The following is a 13,558-nucleotide window of genomic DNA, read 5'->3' as shown; positions in this document are numbered from 1 at the left end:
ACTTGACAGCATTTATTTTGAGTGCATTGCCATGGGAACATTGTATCACAACCAATATTTGTCTAGCTGGATGGTTGTAAGGAAGCTCTGCACTAACACCTATTGCACTGACAGTTTTTGCTGGAAATACTGATATTAGTGTGTCGTTTATTGACCTGGGGAAGATTAAGTAGATTTATCTGCTTAATGGCTGAACAAAATTAGAGCAGATTGTTTTGGGGCTGGGCTGTGCAGCTAAGCCTGTAGGCAGCATCTGAGGGCAATTTCTGTCACTGCCTCTCTTGGTACCTGTCTGTGGTACAACCAGAGCTGCCTGGCTCTGCTCCCAGCTCCTCCACACCAGGCTCAGCCTTCTCTGCTGGCTACAGGCAGGTTGTGTGCAATCTAACACTCTGAAAATTGGCTGGCATCTTATTTTTATTTTTTTTTCTGAGATGTGCTGTGCTTTGGATCATATCTAATGGTACATGAAATAACAGTCAGTGGTTCTACATCAGTTACACCAGACTGTTCATGAGGAATTTTTAGTACTATAGAGCTCCCATTTTCTAGTTGCCATTTTTTGGTTTTGCCTTCCTTCCCTTCCAAACCTCCTTCCCAACCTCAGCACCCTTTTTAAAAGACAAAGCCCTGCTTTCATTCTTAATGTCGCTGTATTCAGAAGAATTATAGCAGGAATTAGCGTGGGTGGGAGTTACACACAGTGCTCTCAGAGTGTAACTCAGGAAACCCTGGCCAAAAGCAGGATTTATGATCTACCTATTTTGTCTTGTATATATTTAATAAATAGGAACCGTGGTACTCCAGGTTTTTTGACTCAGTTAAGGAATCTGTGGTGGAAATTAAACAACAGTTGAAGGCAATGTTAAAAGCACTTGCTCCAGAGTTACTAATTTCAGTGAGAAGAGAAATCTGCTTTACCAGTCTGAGCTCTTAGGTGTGACTGGTACACACAGTGGTAACACTGTTAGAAATGCAGCTACAGGACTCTGTAGTTTGGCATTTCTGTTTCCATTTGAAATCAGGTTTTTGTGCCCCTTATGATCTTCTCTTTATATTACATGGTCACATAGTACTGCTGTTTGGATAAGGTGGATTACAGACTGAGCCTGTAAAGTCAGGAATGTCACTGAATCCCTGCCTTCTGCAGCTGGCAAAAGAAATTTGTGATTTCCTGCTGTAGTGTTTTAGATTCTTTGTTTTCCCCTCCAGAATGAACAAGGCAACAGAACACTGCTGAAATGCTGTTGTGTGCATTCAGGTTTCCTTTCACAGGGCATTTTGTGTATGTGTGTGTTTTATAGTAAAGAGAATTTTAGCAACTATAAAAAAATCATTGCTTTTTCTTACAGCTTCTATTTTTAAAACTGTAGCATGTGAAATAAGTTTCATAATTGTATTATGAATTGTAGAGACAGTTCTTACTTAGGGTTAATATGTATTGTCATCATCCCTAGTTTTGTTAAATTCAAATGTAATAATAATTCACTTCAGTATTCTCTATTTGTGTTTTAAAAAAATCTATATGGAGCTAAACAATTGTTTGATCTAACACATGACTCTAGGTAGGTAGAAGGAGGTATTTTTAAGGAGTATGACTAGAAAAGCCAGTCAAGGGACCAGGAGAATTTATTTAGTAGTGGTGTTCTGGTTGACACAGCATAGTACACAAAAATAGGTAATGTTAAAAATAGTTTGTCTTCTGTTTTAATAAAGTGAAATGCAGATTTATGGAAGAAAGGGCATTTTCTTCTTGGAAAAAAAGGCTTGTAAAATGTGCTTAGTTTGTGTGTGCAGGAATCTAATCTGTTTTCAGCAGTGGTTGTTTGTAAATAGAATAATTATGTTTTAGCACCTGTGTCTTCTGTGTATCATTGCATTTATCCTAGTGAACTTGCACATGGAAGTAATTTGGTATTTATTATTTCTAATCATTGTCAGTAGTGATGTAGGGGGTCAGCTGATACAGCCTCACTGCTCTGAATGCCCCAGCAGGTCCTGTGCTGCTGGTGTTCCACAGAATTCCAGAGTGGTTTGGGATGGAAGGGACCTTAAAGTTAATCTTGCTTTGACCTGCTGCCATGGGTAAGGACACCTTCCACTATCCCAGGTTGCTCCAAGCCCTGTCCAACCTGACCTTGGACACTTCCAGGGATCCAGGGGCAGCCACAGCTTCTCTGAGCAACCTCTGCCAGGGCCTCAGCACCCTCACAGGGAAGAATTTCTCCTAATGTAGTCTTAATCTCATCTCTTTTAGTTTAAAACCATTCCTCCATCTCCTATCACTTTTTGTCCATAGAAAAAGTCTCTCTCTTTTTTAAAAGCCCTTGTTAAGAACTGAAAGGCCACAATGAAGTCTCTCCAGAGCTTTCTCTTCTCCAGATGAACACCACCAGCTCTCCCAGCCTGTCTCCAGAGCAGAGGGGCTCCAGCTCTTGGAGCATCTCTGTGCCCTCCTCTAGTCTTGCTTCATCTTATGGAGTGTCCACTTAGGCTGGGGACCCCACATCAGCAGCTCTGCAGTGGGGTTTCCTTGGGGTTAGCACAGGAGAAGGTTCTCCTGCTTCTCCTGGACCATATTATGCCTAAAACTGGGTAGTAGCATTTTCTTGCAGGGTGTTTGTAGTTCAGAGACCTACTTGGGTGACATGCTTATGTTTGTGATAAAGACTTTTTTGCTTTGTAGTGTAAGTGAGGCTTGGTCAGCAGCAATAGTTAGACTTGATAATCTTCAATGTCTTTTTCAGCCTTAATGATTTTATGATTCTATGACTCCAAGACCTCCTTCATTTCCACAGCACCTTTTGCTCATTCTTGGAGGATCTTTAACTCCTTGTCAGGACCCATGAACTTATAGAGTGTTTTGACTTACAGGGAAAAGGTCTTGTCAGTTCAAGTACCCACTGAAAATGCACTACAATCTAATGCACTCGCTCTCATGGAAAAAAACAAGGGGGATTGAGGGAAAAAAAGGACTGTTTTCATGCAGGAGAGCAAAATGTTAATGGTTTGATGTCAGCTAACCTGGGGAGCAGTCAGTGAGGGCTGAAATTGTGACAGGTATGTGCCAGAGTCATGAACAGTCTCTGTGGTGCTGTTTTGGACCTTGTGCACCCTTACAGAGCAGTTGCTCCTGTCTATGTACAGCTTCCTCTTGGTTTTAGAGTAATTTTGACAGCAGATGAGGTTTCATTTTAAAGATCCTTCTCTTGATTCCTTGGCAGGGGGGGAATTATCCAGCCAAAGGCAGGAGGAATGTGTTGCACTGGTAATAATAGAGTAATAATTTTGTGGTCCCAAAACTTGACCTGAAAAGGGTCATTCTGTTGCAATATTTACATTGTTTCTCTTTTGCTGGCTGCGCAACTCCACCAGCTCTCACTTCTTATCTTAGTTAATGCTAATGTGTACACAAGCAAGCAGAAGGAGGAGCACTGTGGATTGAATTTGGATTTGTTCAACTTTATAGTTTCTCAACTGCAAAAGCTCTGAGCTAATTAATATCTTTCTCACCATCTGTTTTGGGATGCACTTGACATTGGCCATCAGCTGTGTCATTACAGAACTTTCAGAGTAACACACAACATGGAGTGAAGCCACCCAACTAGATGAGACAGAAATTTCTCATTTAGTGCCAGAGTTCAGACTTAAGTGTGTTGGCAGTGTGGTAGAATCAGATCATTCTTAGAACTTTATTTTTCTTCCTCATTATAGGGGTCAAACTCCTGCTGAATCTGACTTTCAAGTGCTTGAAATTGCCCGGAAACTGGAGATGTATGGCATCAGATTCCACCTTGCCTCCGACCGCGAGGGCACCAAAATCAATCTGGCAGTTTCACACATGGGTGTGCTGGTGTTCCAGGTATGGCAGGGCTGGCAGACTGTCCTTTAGCATGTCTTGGAGTAAGTCTCTCATTTTAACATCAGGTGTTTATGATGTCTTGAAAATTTAACGTGTTCTATGGTCAAGGAGTGTCATTTAAGCCCCCAAAATTCTGTTTGGTGCAGCTTGTTCTTGTGCAGAGAACAGAGCATCAAAACCAAGTGACAGTGAAATAGAGGGGCTTTGTTTGAAGTTAGGTGTGTGGTAAGAGAAAATCATCAATTCATTTGGAGCAAGCAGCCCTGGTCTGTCATCCTGGAATTTTGGTTTGGTTTCTCTTATTTTAATATTCCAGTGGATTTTTGCTGGGGTACTGTTGCTCTTATTGTATAGGAATGCTGACTGATTGGAGTGATTGGATCAATTAGTGTTACTATGTTTGTTGTATTAAAGAAGCAACTCAGTGCTCAGAATCATGTTTATGAATTGAATACAATGATAGGGTTTTCCTCTCCCCAAAACACAGAGGCATCTGATTTACTGAAATATTTCTGTTTGGGTGCTCAGCTGTGTCTTACCTGATCTTTGGTTACTGTGGGGCAGCTTCTTTTGGAGGTGCATCAGCCACTGTAGTCCTGCAATCCCTCTCAGACTGCTTAGTGACCTCTCTTGTTTAAGGGAATATTGTCACCAGAACTAAAAATCCAGCTGGATGTGTCCACATACGTGTCTATATACCCACAACAGAATTTTGCTTGGTACTCTGCTTTTCTGAAACTTACGCTAACATTTGATCATTCTCATTTTGATTCAGGGTAACACGAAAATCAATACCTTCAACTGGTCCAAGGTCCGTAAACTGAGCTTCAAGAGGAAAAGATTCCTTATTAAGCTCCACCCAGAGGTTTGTGTAACTTTGACTGTAATATAGATGATCAGTGTTAAAAAAAAAATATCTGTGCTTATGAATATTTCTGGAGTTTGTGATTTTATAAAACAGCCTCAGTGGGCAGGTTTGGCTGCGTCATTCAAGTGTCAATCTTTCCTTTCTCACCCCACAACTTAGGATCTTTAAGTTTTTCTGTTTCAATCTCAACTTATCCGTGACACAAGCTTACACATGTATAAATGTAAGACGGAAAAAAATTACTAGACCAAAGTATTTGGTGCAGCCTTTCTCAGTACTTCTCCTTTGAAAAAGATGCATCCACTTTCTTGATTCAAAAAAAAATTATCTGATACACCTGATCCACCTCCTACCTCAGGTAGGAATAGGTGGCTGAAACTATAATGTTGTAGCTTAATTTTGGTGTGATTACCCTTGCTTCATCTTTTCTACACATCCCTATAGCACAAGTGTCGTTTTTCATACTTATCTGATTTACAGTACGTGTTTTTCATTGCAGATGTCATCAAAATTGTTGCTTCCATGCTGGATGACTAGATTGCATTCAGTGTTTAATTTATATTAAAAGAGAGGGGAAAAACCAACTTTGGACATCATATAATTTCATGTATCAAGGATACCTGAAACAGGACATGCTGTCTGCTGATGTAGCAATGTGTCTCACAAAGAGACCCTCAGAAATTTCATGTGATAACTGTACTCTGACATATGCAGTATTTTCTGGTTTTGTCTGAATTTCTGACAAGCATCAGAACTCCTAAAAAAGGAATAGTATTTTAAATAGCTACTATTTCACTTAAATATTTAAATTTCTTTGAATTTTCTAAAGGTGGGTTATATTGAGCATGTTTCTAAAATAAAATGCTTTTTAAACACTTGTACGGTTTCAAGGTAAGCAAACATTTTTGACAGATATTAATTAATTTTTAACTGCATTCAGAATCACTCTCATTGTTTTAAGGCAGATACTTACTGTCATTTTAGGTGCTACTGAACTTCTATGTTTTTTTCCCAGGGCCCCTATCAAGATACATTGGAGTTTCTTTTGGGAAGTAGGGATGAGTGTAAAAACTTCTGGAAAATCTGTGTTGAGTATCACACATTCTTTAGGCTCTTCGACCAGCCAAAGCCAAAGGCTAAAGCAGTGTTCTTCACCAGAGGGTCATCATTCAGATACAGGTAGGGAGAAACAGAGCACACTCATTTTGTCTTAGAAAATGAGAGCAAAGGGAAGAAGTATTCTAAAGACATTCCTCTCTAATGCTCATCCCCTGTGTTTGATAACCTTTGTACTTCTGTGGGTTCACAGTGGACGAACGCAGAAGCAACTAGTGGATTATATTAAGGACAGTGGGATGAAGAGAACCCCATATGAAAGGTAAGATGAAATAGCTTTGTAAGGCAAAACATAACTGAGACTCTCACAGTGCCCTTGTTGCCTAAATTTGTGTTTTAATGCTACTTGGAGGCAGGCTCATTCTCAGTTACCGAATTTAAGGTAGCTAAACTAAAATGTAGAAGTTTATTATTTTGTGATGCTATAAGAAGCTTAGGAAAGTTTTAGTACCACGTTTGGATGTCTGTGGACAATGTGTGGCTTAGCTGTCTGAAAGTTCAGCACGTACTGAAGATTCTGTGTTAGTGAGGACCTGTCTGTGCCACTGTAGCTGTGCAGTCAGCCAGTGGCAGAGCACATAATGGAACTTGGGATCTGCAAGTTTGAAACTGTGACCTAAAATGCTCAATTGTTTCTAAACATATAAATATGTAAATTAAGAATATGTGTTTTCATTATGAAATTGTTTTTTCCTTACTTGACTCTAATGCTGTCCAGTCTACATGTGGGGAACTCCTCCTACTCCAAATCCTAATCCAAACTATGTGTGAGAAACTCTTACTCCTAATAGAAAAGAATTATAAGAATTTAATAGGAATTTTTAAAAGTTTACATTAATCTACTATTAATATTGTTAATGTCTCAGACTACGGTTGAGCTCCTTTTCTATTTGAAAATTTGATTTTCTATTTAATTATTCACATAGAGTGAATCTAAAGTGTAATGGAGGATATCACTTTTTGGAGTATAACATACAAAATTTTATATGGTTGGCTGAGTTTGTAAAAATTTGTACAATAATTTGTACAAATATCATTCTGGTTCTAATGACATTCTTCTGTAGATGTTTATAATAGTGAAAAAGGATGGAGTTAAACTAAAATGTGCTGTTTAGTGTTCAGTTAGTATTCAGCCCCAAGCTGTTCTTGAAGTCTCCTTCAGTGGTACCAAGAGATCCCCACCAGCCAGGTGGGGTCAGTCCCTCCTCTCAGGTAACAAGTGACAGGACAAGAGGAAACGGCTTCAAGTGGTGCCATGAGAAGTTCAGGTCAGATACTGGGAAAAATTTCTTCACTGAAAGGGCGGTCAGGCACTGGCACAGGCTGCCCACGGAAGTGTTGGAGTCACTGTCTCTGGAGGTGTTCAAAAAAGGTGGAGATAAAGCACTTGGGGAAATGAGTTAGTGCTGGGGGAACAGTTGGACTTGATGATCTTAGAGGCCTTTTCCAATTTTAATGGTTCTCAGATTCTGTGAAAGATCTGGATCTTGCTTTATTCAATTTTTGTATGTTTCTTATCTTGAATCATTTAATTTACAACTCTTTTGACCTTTTAAAACTTGACCTAGTTATTAACAGAACATGATAAAATAGAGCTCGAGATGTTTCTATTGGCTGCTGGCATTACCATAAGTGATGGGGGAAGGAATGAGGCTGATGCATGTCTTGGATGCTGACAGGCTGCTCTGTTCCACAGGAGGCACAGCAAGGTCAGAGCATCCACTCGCACCTCGAACACAGACGTGCCAAAGCAGGTCAGTTCTGCAGCACTCTTGGGGTTGTGGTTGTGGTCAGGGGTATGGACAAACATAGATAAGCTTTCTGAGGTGATAGTGGAGGAGTCAACTCACCAGAATTGCTGCCACTGTATGCTTTTCATCTGCTGCACAGTTCTTTTCGTTGGTGTTACTGATTTGATAGTTGTAGCCAGTGGAATGTGAAGTGAGTAATATATTACTCAAAGTTCCACTGAACTGAAAAGGAAGTGTTGGACTTTCTAATATGTTGTTATTTCAGAGGATTAGTTATCTCCAGGTACTCTCTGACTGCTCTCTGGCAGTCTGAAAGCTGTTATAAGATGCCTTCTGCAGGACATGGCAAGAAACAATAATTTCACTGAATGCTCTTGTGTTACATGGGAGAGGTTAAGGAAGCAGCGCAGAATTTCACTGTCATTTTGTTGTTTTCCTTTGTGGATGCTTGTTCAGCTATAAAATGTATGCTTTTAACTTTACATTCAGTTATCAGAATTAAGGGAAAAAAACCTTGCCTTTTGCATGGGCTGCTGGATCAGGTTCTCTACAGTGTCTGCTGTAAAGTGAGCTCCTGTGACGCAGATATTTCTTCTGCATATGGATGTAACTGGATGTTACATTGGTTTTTATGTATTACAAAAACCTTTTTATCTGTTTTGTTTCTGCTTTTCTGTCCCCTTTTAGAGTGTCCCATTCACTGAGGGCTTGAGAACTCCAGGGTCTCCTGCCTCAACAGCTGCCCCCTTCCACTCGGTTCACTCCTCGACCAGTCCTGCTTCTATCCTGCCCATGTTTGCTGAACCCAGCCCTTCCTCCTTGGACCCCCGAGCACCGTACACAAGGATTCCAGACAAAACCACTGCAGCACCAGTGGAAGAAGCGGGGAGGAAGCTGATGCAGCAGCCTGGATCTCCTGTGCTCCAAGGTGTTGGGTTTGGTAGTGTTGCAGGAAACTGTGACCCGTCTTGTCCTGTTGTTGAGAGTGGTTGCGGTGTAGACGTAGATGTAGTGAGAAGTAGTAAGGAGAGCAGGGTTGTTGGTTGTAAAAATGACAATGATGAGGATGACTTTACCACAGGTGTATTCATTGCTGAAAAAGAGCAGCAGCATGGCAGCCGAGGGGCCCCTCTTTTCACACTGACAAATTCCCAGTTACAGGTGTCAGAGGAGTTTATTGATGATGACCCAGCAGAAATGTCCTTTTTTGCTGGGGGCTCTGAGGCATTTTCCTATGTGTACAGTGGGTTAGAATTAAAGGGTTCTGAGTTTTCTAAGTGTCTGTCAGAGCCGGCTGGTTTAGCTGCAGATGCCCTCCAGCAAAGCTCAGTCTCTGCTCAGTCGAGCCCTGACAGGTACTCAACCGAGGCCGTGGATATGAATATGGAAGAGGAGTTTGAATTTGAAGAAGGGAGCGATTTCAACGGCAACGAGAGGCCATCGGACACCTCGGAGCTGTTTGAGGTGAAGGCCCAAGCGAGCAGAATGCAAAGCCTGCTGAGCCCCTCGGAAACGAGCTCCCTCGTCAACAACCGCTCCGAGAGCAGCTCCCTCAACAACCTGCCCCTGAACGGGACCTCCTCCCTGCACACCTACGGCTCTGCCACCCATTCCGAGGCCAGCTCCATGCTCAACTTCCCTGCCTACTCCGTGCGCTCTGAGTCCAGCTCAGCCTTCCAGTTCACGGACATTATCGACCAGCTGGAGCAGCTGAGCTGCCCTCCCACCACCACAGAAGACTCCAGCAGCACAGACACCGACTCCTGGGACTCGGAAACGGCTGCACCTCTGGATGTAAACCTTTTCTTTAGTAACCCCTTTGCTCAAAGCACGGAGGACAACTGTGCCTTTGACTTTCAAAATAATTTAAAAAATCTCACGCAAGAAGACTGGACAGAGAAGTCACAAATCAATTGATTGGTTTTCTGATGAATCCCTCTATGCTTTTCAGGCTTGGAAGTCAATAGGGTGTGATATCAATCAATCCTGTGGCTGGATTTTAAATCACATAACATAATTGATTTTTTAAATTTTTTGTTTTTTTAATTTGTGTGCCTCTTCAGTGTCCCTCAAAGCATCCAAGTTTTGGTGCTGTGTTTCTGTGCATCACACTGCATCAAGAGTGGGTTATAATAGGCTACAATATTGGAAAATACTACATTTAGGAAAAAACACTGATTTCAGAGAATTTTAAGTATCAACTGACTCATGCAGACATCACAATTTACAGTATACTGAAGAATTTCTTTGGCTGTAAACATATCTGTAAGATACTTGCTGTTCCTCCAAAATCCAAATAAAACAGTCACTTCTGCACATGCTTGTAAACCAGCAGCTGCATCCACCAAATTGCCTGTTTTCCTGTGTTGTAGCAAGATCCTCATTTTGGGTTTGTTTTTGTTTCCATAATCAAAAAAAAAACCCGAAGAATCTTCAAATCATCTCTGAAGGACAGTTTTAAAATACCAACCTATGCAACATGTCTGTGGTATGCTTTGAAGAATAAATAGCCTACCTTTGGAAGGTAGTTTGGAAGAGGGAATGTGTATACAACCAAATGGAAATAGCAGTTTCCAAACTTCTTGTGAAGACAAGCTTGTTTGCTGACTTCCAGGTGTCTTCAGCAGTCCAGCAGCAAATATTTTGCAGCAGTTTGGAGATACACAGAGACTATAAAAGCACTTAATCCCCATCACATTTCCCTTCTTGCTCATTATTAATCACTCTGCATAAAAATACAAAGTAATTCAGAGAAGTGTCCTGTATCTGTGCAGGACAGCTGGTGGTAAACCTGGTGTTAGCTTTGACTTTTTCTTTAAAATATGGACTGTATTCAGAAAAATACTGTAATTTTCCTGAGAAATAGAGTTTTTAGGAGAGGTAAATACTATAGACAACAGTTAGAGCTTCAGGTTGGTTCAGCTTCCAGCCACTTGGTTTTGGGGTTCCCTTCTGCCCAATTTTCAGTCCTTTGCTGAGACAGTGCAGTACTAACACAGTTGATGCCTCCAATATAAGCAGCTTAGTTACAAAAATAACTTTATGGTCAATATTATTGCTACCAGGTTAAATATGGTCTTGATATATCATTAAAGACCTTCATTGTTTACTCAAGCATTTAAAAAATACTGTTATTTCTCAAAATTCTGATAACCAAAACTTCAATGGAATACTTTTCAACGTGAGGCAGAACTCGAGGAGGTAAAACCTCCTTTAGTCACCTATTTCTTCCAGGTTAGTTTTACCAAGGTATAACTATTCTGCACAGTGCTTACTTTTATCTTGTGTTTGAGTGGAATATGTGTTGCCCCATGAGAAACCTGTTCCCTTTGCCAGTAGCACAAAAAGACAAAGCACATTGAGAACAAAGTATTAGCTCAGACCTCCAGTAATGTACTAAAAGGTGCTCCTTTTTTTTTGCTATAGGTTACTTCTATTTTATTTCTTTCTTGTTGAATGTGTGTTCTGGCTTTTTGTGGGGCTTTATTCAGGCCTGTGGAGATGATGTCATGGGTGTGTGGTGTGACATTTTGAAACAGCACTTGGAGGAGGTCTGCAGTGGTGTAGAGAGCTGGTGCCTTTAAGTACATTTTCAGGTGATTTGTCCAATTTCTTCCCAGAGTGAACTACATTATGTAACCTAAGGAAGAGAAAGAAAATGAGCAAAAAGACAGAATTCTGTCTGCAAACTCTATAACAGGTGGTAGCATCAGGGACAAGTATATAGATAAAGATGCTAGACAAAGGCTGTTGATGTCTTTGATCTATTAAAGAGAGGATCAAGATTCAGCTATTACATAGAACTGTGTCTGCCTCTGTTTCATGTCCTGTGCCTCAGTCAGAAGCATTCCCTTAAATGTGTTAGAATAGGGAATAAATGCAACTAAATTCTCTTAGTTTTCAAAAGATCTTGGTAAAAAGCTGCCTGTATTTTCAATGTACAGGCTTGCCAATTTGCCTTCTTGCATCACAGTTTGAAAAGACATCTTAATGTTTTTCTTCTTTTATTTCAAACTGTGCAGATCTTTTATTGGCAGTTCTAACTCTCAGGGATTTTTTTTTTTTTTAAGAAAGCAGTAAGATTCTTAGTGTAGTGCCCCTTTTGTTTTCCAAAGGAATGGTAGTGACTAGGATTTCAGTCTTCTGTCTTAGAGCAAGTTGTGTGGATCCACAGGTGAAGAAGAGGTGAGGGGACCTTTGACCCTGGTACAGATCTGTTTAGATGAAGGCTTTAGGTACAAAATGAGAGTTCAGAGCTGCTACTGTGCCTGTTAGTTCTTTCTGTACTCTGGCTGACTGATAGCATAGAGCTGTCATGGTTTCCTTCTGTGCTTCACTTGATTTCCAAAGCCATATGAGGATATCTTTGCATGCTGAGCTGTGTTGTTTTGTTCAAGGTTTCCCAGACAGACACAAAAGAGAAAACAATTTGCTTCCTAAGTAGAGTTTTTGTTATAGAAGAAAGCTATGAGCAAAGGTTCTTCATAATTGCCTTCAGAGACAGAAGTTCAGATTCACTTTCCGGTAGAGATGGAGAGAAATCCATCTGCCCTCAAGGGAATGCGGCAGCTCAGACCTTCCCAGGGAGCTGTGTGGGTTTTTTTCAGTGCAGTGGAGCTGTCCTCTTCTCCCCTGGCTATCTCCTGAGGTGGCAGGAGAAGGTGGGACAAGGAAGGTCTTTCCCTGCTCTGTCTCCTTGATTTACTTTTGGGTAGCACGAGGGGAGTGGTGAACTGTAGGGCATTGTGGTGTGTCCTGAGTCCTGGTGATGCTGCTTAACTTCCAGCATTATTTCCTTTGGTTTGTTTTATTTTCTAGTTACAGTGTTGATACTAAAACTTAGTTCCTGGTACTGATTCTGTTTATTTCCTGAGAACACAAGCTTTCCTTTCATGAAGGTGAGTGGTGAGCTGGCAGTGTGAGAGCCAGGAGCCTCACAGTGACCTGTGCTGCAGGAACTGCATGGCATGGGAAACAGGGGAAACGACTCAGGAAAAATGTCAAGATTGAGAAGATCTTTGTTGAGTATCACATGCAAGAAGGCAGCGTTTGAGGAGCTGTGGTAGAGCAGATAAAACCTAGGTGTGTAAACTTTGTCCTGTGGCCAGCAAGTGGTTGTCCCCCTGCTCCTCCCAGTACCCGCCTCTGGAGGTTCTTGCACATTTGCTTTGTGCCTCCCACCCCATGGGGAGCCAGGGGCACACACAGGTATGAGCATTTCTAGCCACTGCACAGGTTTTGGTGCTGTGTTTTTCCAGTAGGAGAGTGTCCAGGTGTGCTCTCCTGCTCCACACAGTGCACCCAGCAACTGTTTGCAGCTCAGCAAAGGGAGTGTGCCAGAGCTCCACAGTGAAGTAGGGCTCTTTTCCATCCTTCTGTCTCTCTGTTCTGTTCTAGCAAACACAGGCAGCTGTAGGATGCATGCCAGTAGTAGTGGCCTTTTCCCAGTGAGTCAGGCTGCTGGACTTAGCTCTTTGCAGTGCTCAACTGAATATTGCAATGTGATTGAGAGAAAGCAAAATGGGTGTTTTGAGTGAGCAATTTAATCCCCACCTGTACTTCTCTATGTGTGTACTTATAACCCTTCTGATGCTTAAACACATTTATTAACTGTAAAGCACTACATCAGAGCATTTTTGATCATCATCTATGCAGTTAATGAAACTTAATTTGCACAAAACATGGGTCATGGAATATTCTCTGACCTATCCACATCTGGTTAAGTTTTGTTAAGTTTACTAACCTGTGTTACCTATTGTGTGTAGACTTTGTAATTTTAAAGTATTCATTAGTCAAGTAATACATGCTGTATATTCCCAGGACTTGTCATATGTTATCTTAGGGTGGAATAGGGTGATATATCAATCTACCCTCAAGTTTCCCTTTAATTTCCAGTGAATTTCAGAGTTGCTGAATAATCTGGATAATACCAAGTATTGGTCTCCTTTTTCCTGTGCTTAT

The 13,558-nt window shown here is 41.1% G+C and overlaps 1 protein-coding gene across 4 annotated transcripts in view; it reads left to right on the top strand.

Moving 5' to 3' along the window:
* FARP2 (FERM, ARH/RhoGEF and pleckstrin domain protein 2) overlaps positions 1–13,558 on the top strand; it is a 73,522-nt gene that overhangs the window by 32,649 nt on the left and 27,315 nt on the right. For all 4 annotated transcript variants that reach the window (XM_053951360.1, XM_053951359.1, XM_053951361.1 and 1 more), the window contains exons 8-13: positions 3,715–3,862; positions 4,638–4,727; positions 5,746–5,909; positions 6,040–6,108; positions 7,543–7,600; positions 8,285–8,525. In XM_053951360.1, the coding sequence (XP_053807335.1) occupies positions 3,715–3,862; positions 4,638–4,727; positions 5,746–5,909; positions 6,040–6,108; positions 7,543–7,600; positions 8,285–8,525 (770 nt within the window). The remainder of the gene's footprint in view (positions 1–3,714; positions 3,863–4,637; positions 4,728–5,745; positions 5,910–6,039; positions 6,109–7,542; positions 7,601–8,284; positions 8,526–13,558) is intronic.

The sequence above is a fragment of the Vidua chalybeata genome, chromosome 10, assembly GCF_026979565.1.
Source record: "Vidua chalybeata isolate OUT-0048 chromosome 10, bVidCha1 merged haplotype, whole genome shotgun sequence".
Taxonomy (NCBI): domain Eukaryota; kingdom Metazoa; phylum Chordata; class Aves; order Passeriformes; family Viduidae; genus Vidua; species Vidua chalybeata.
This window is presented reverse-complemented; position numbering and strand designations above follow the sequence as displayed.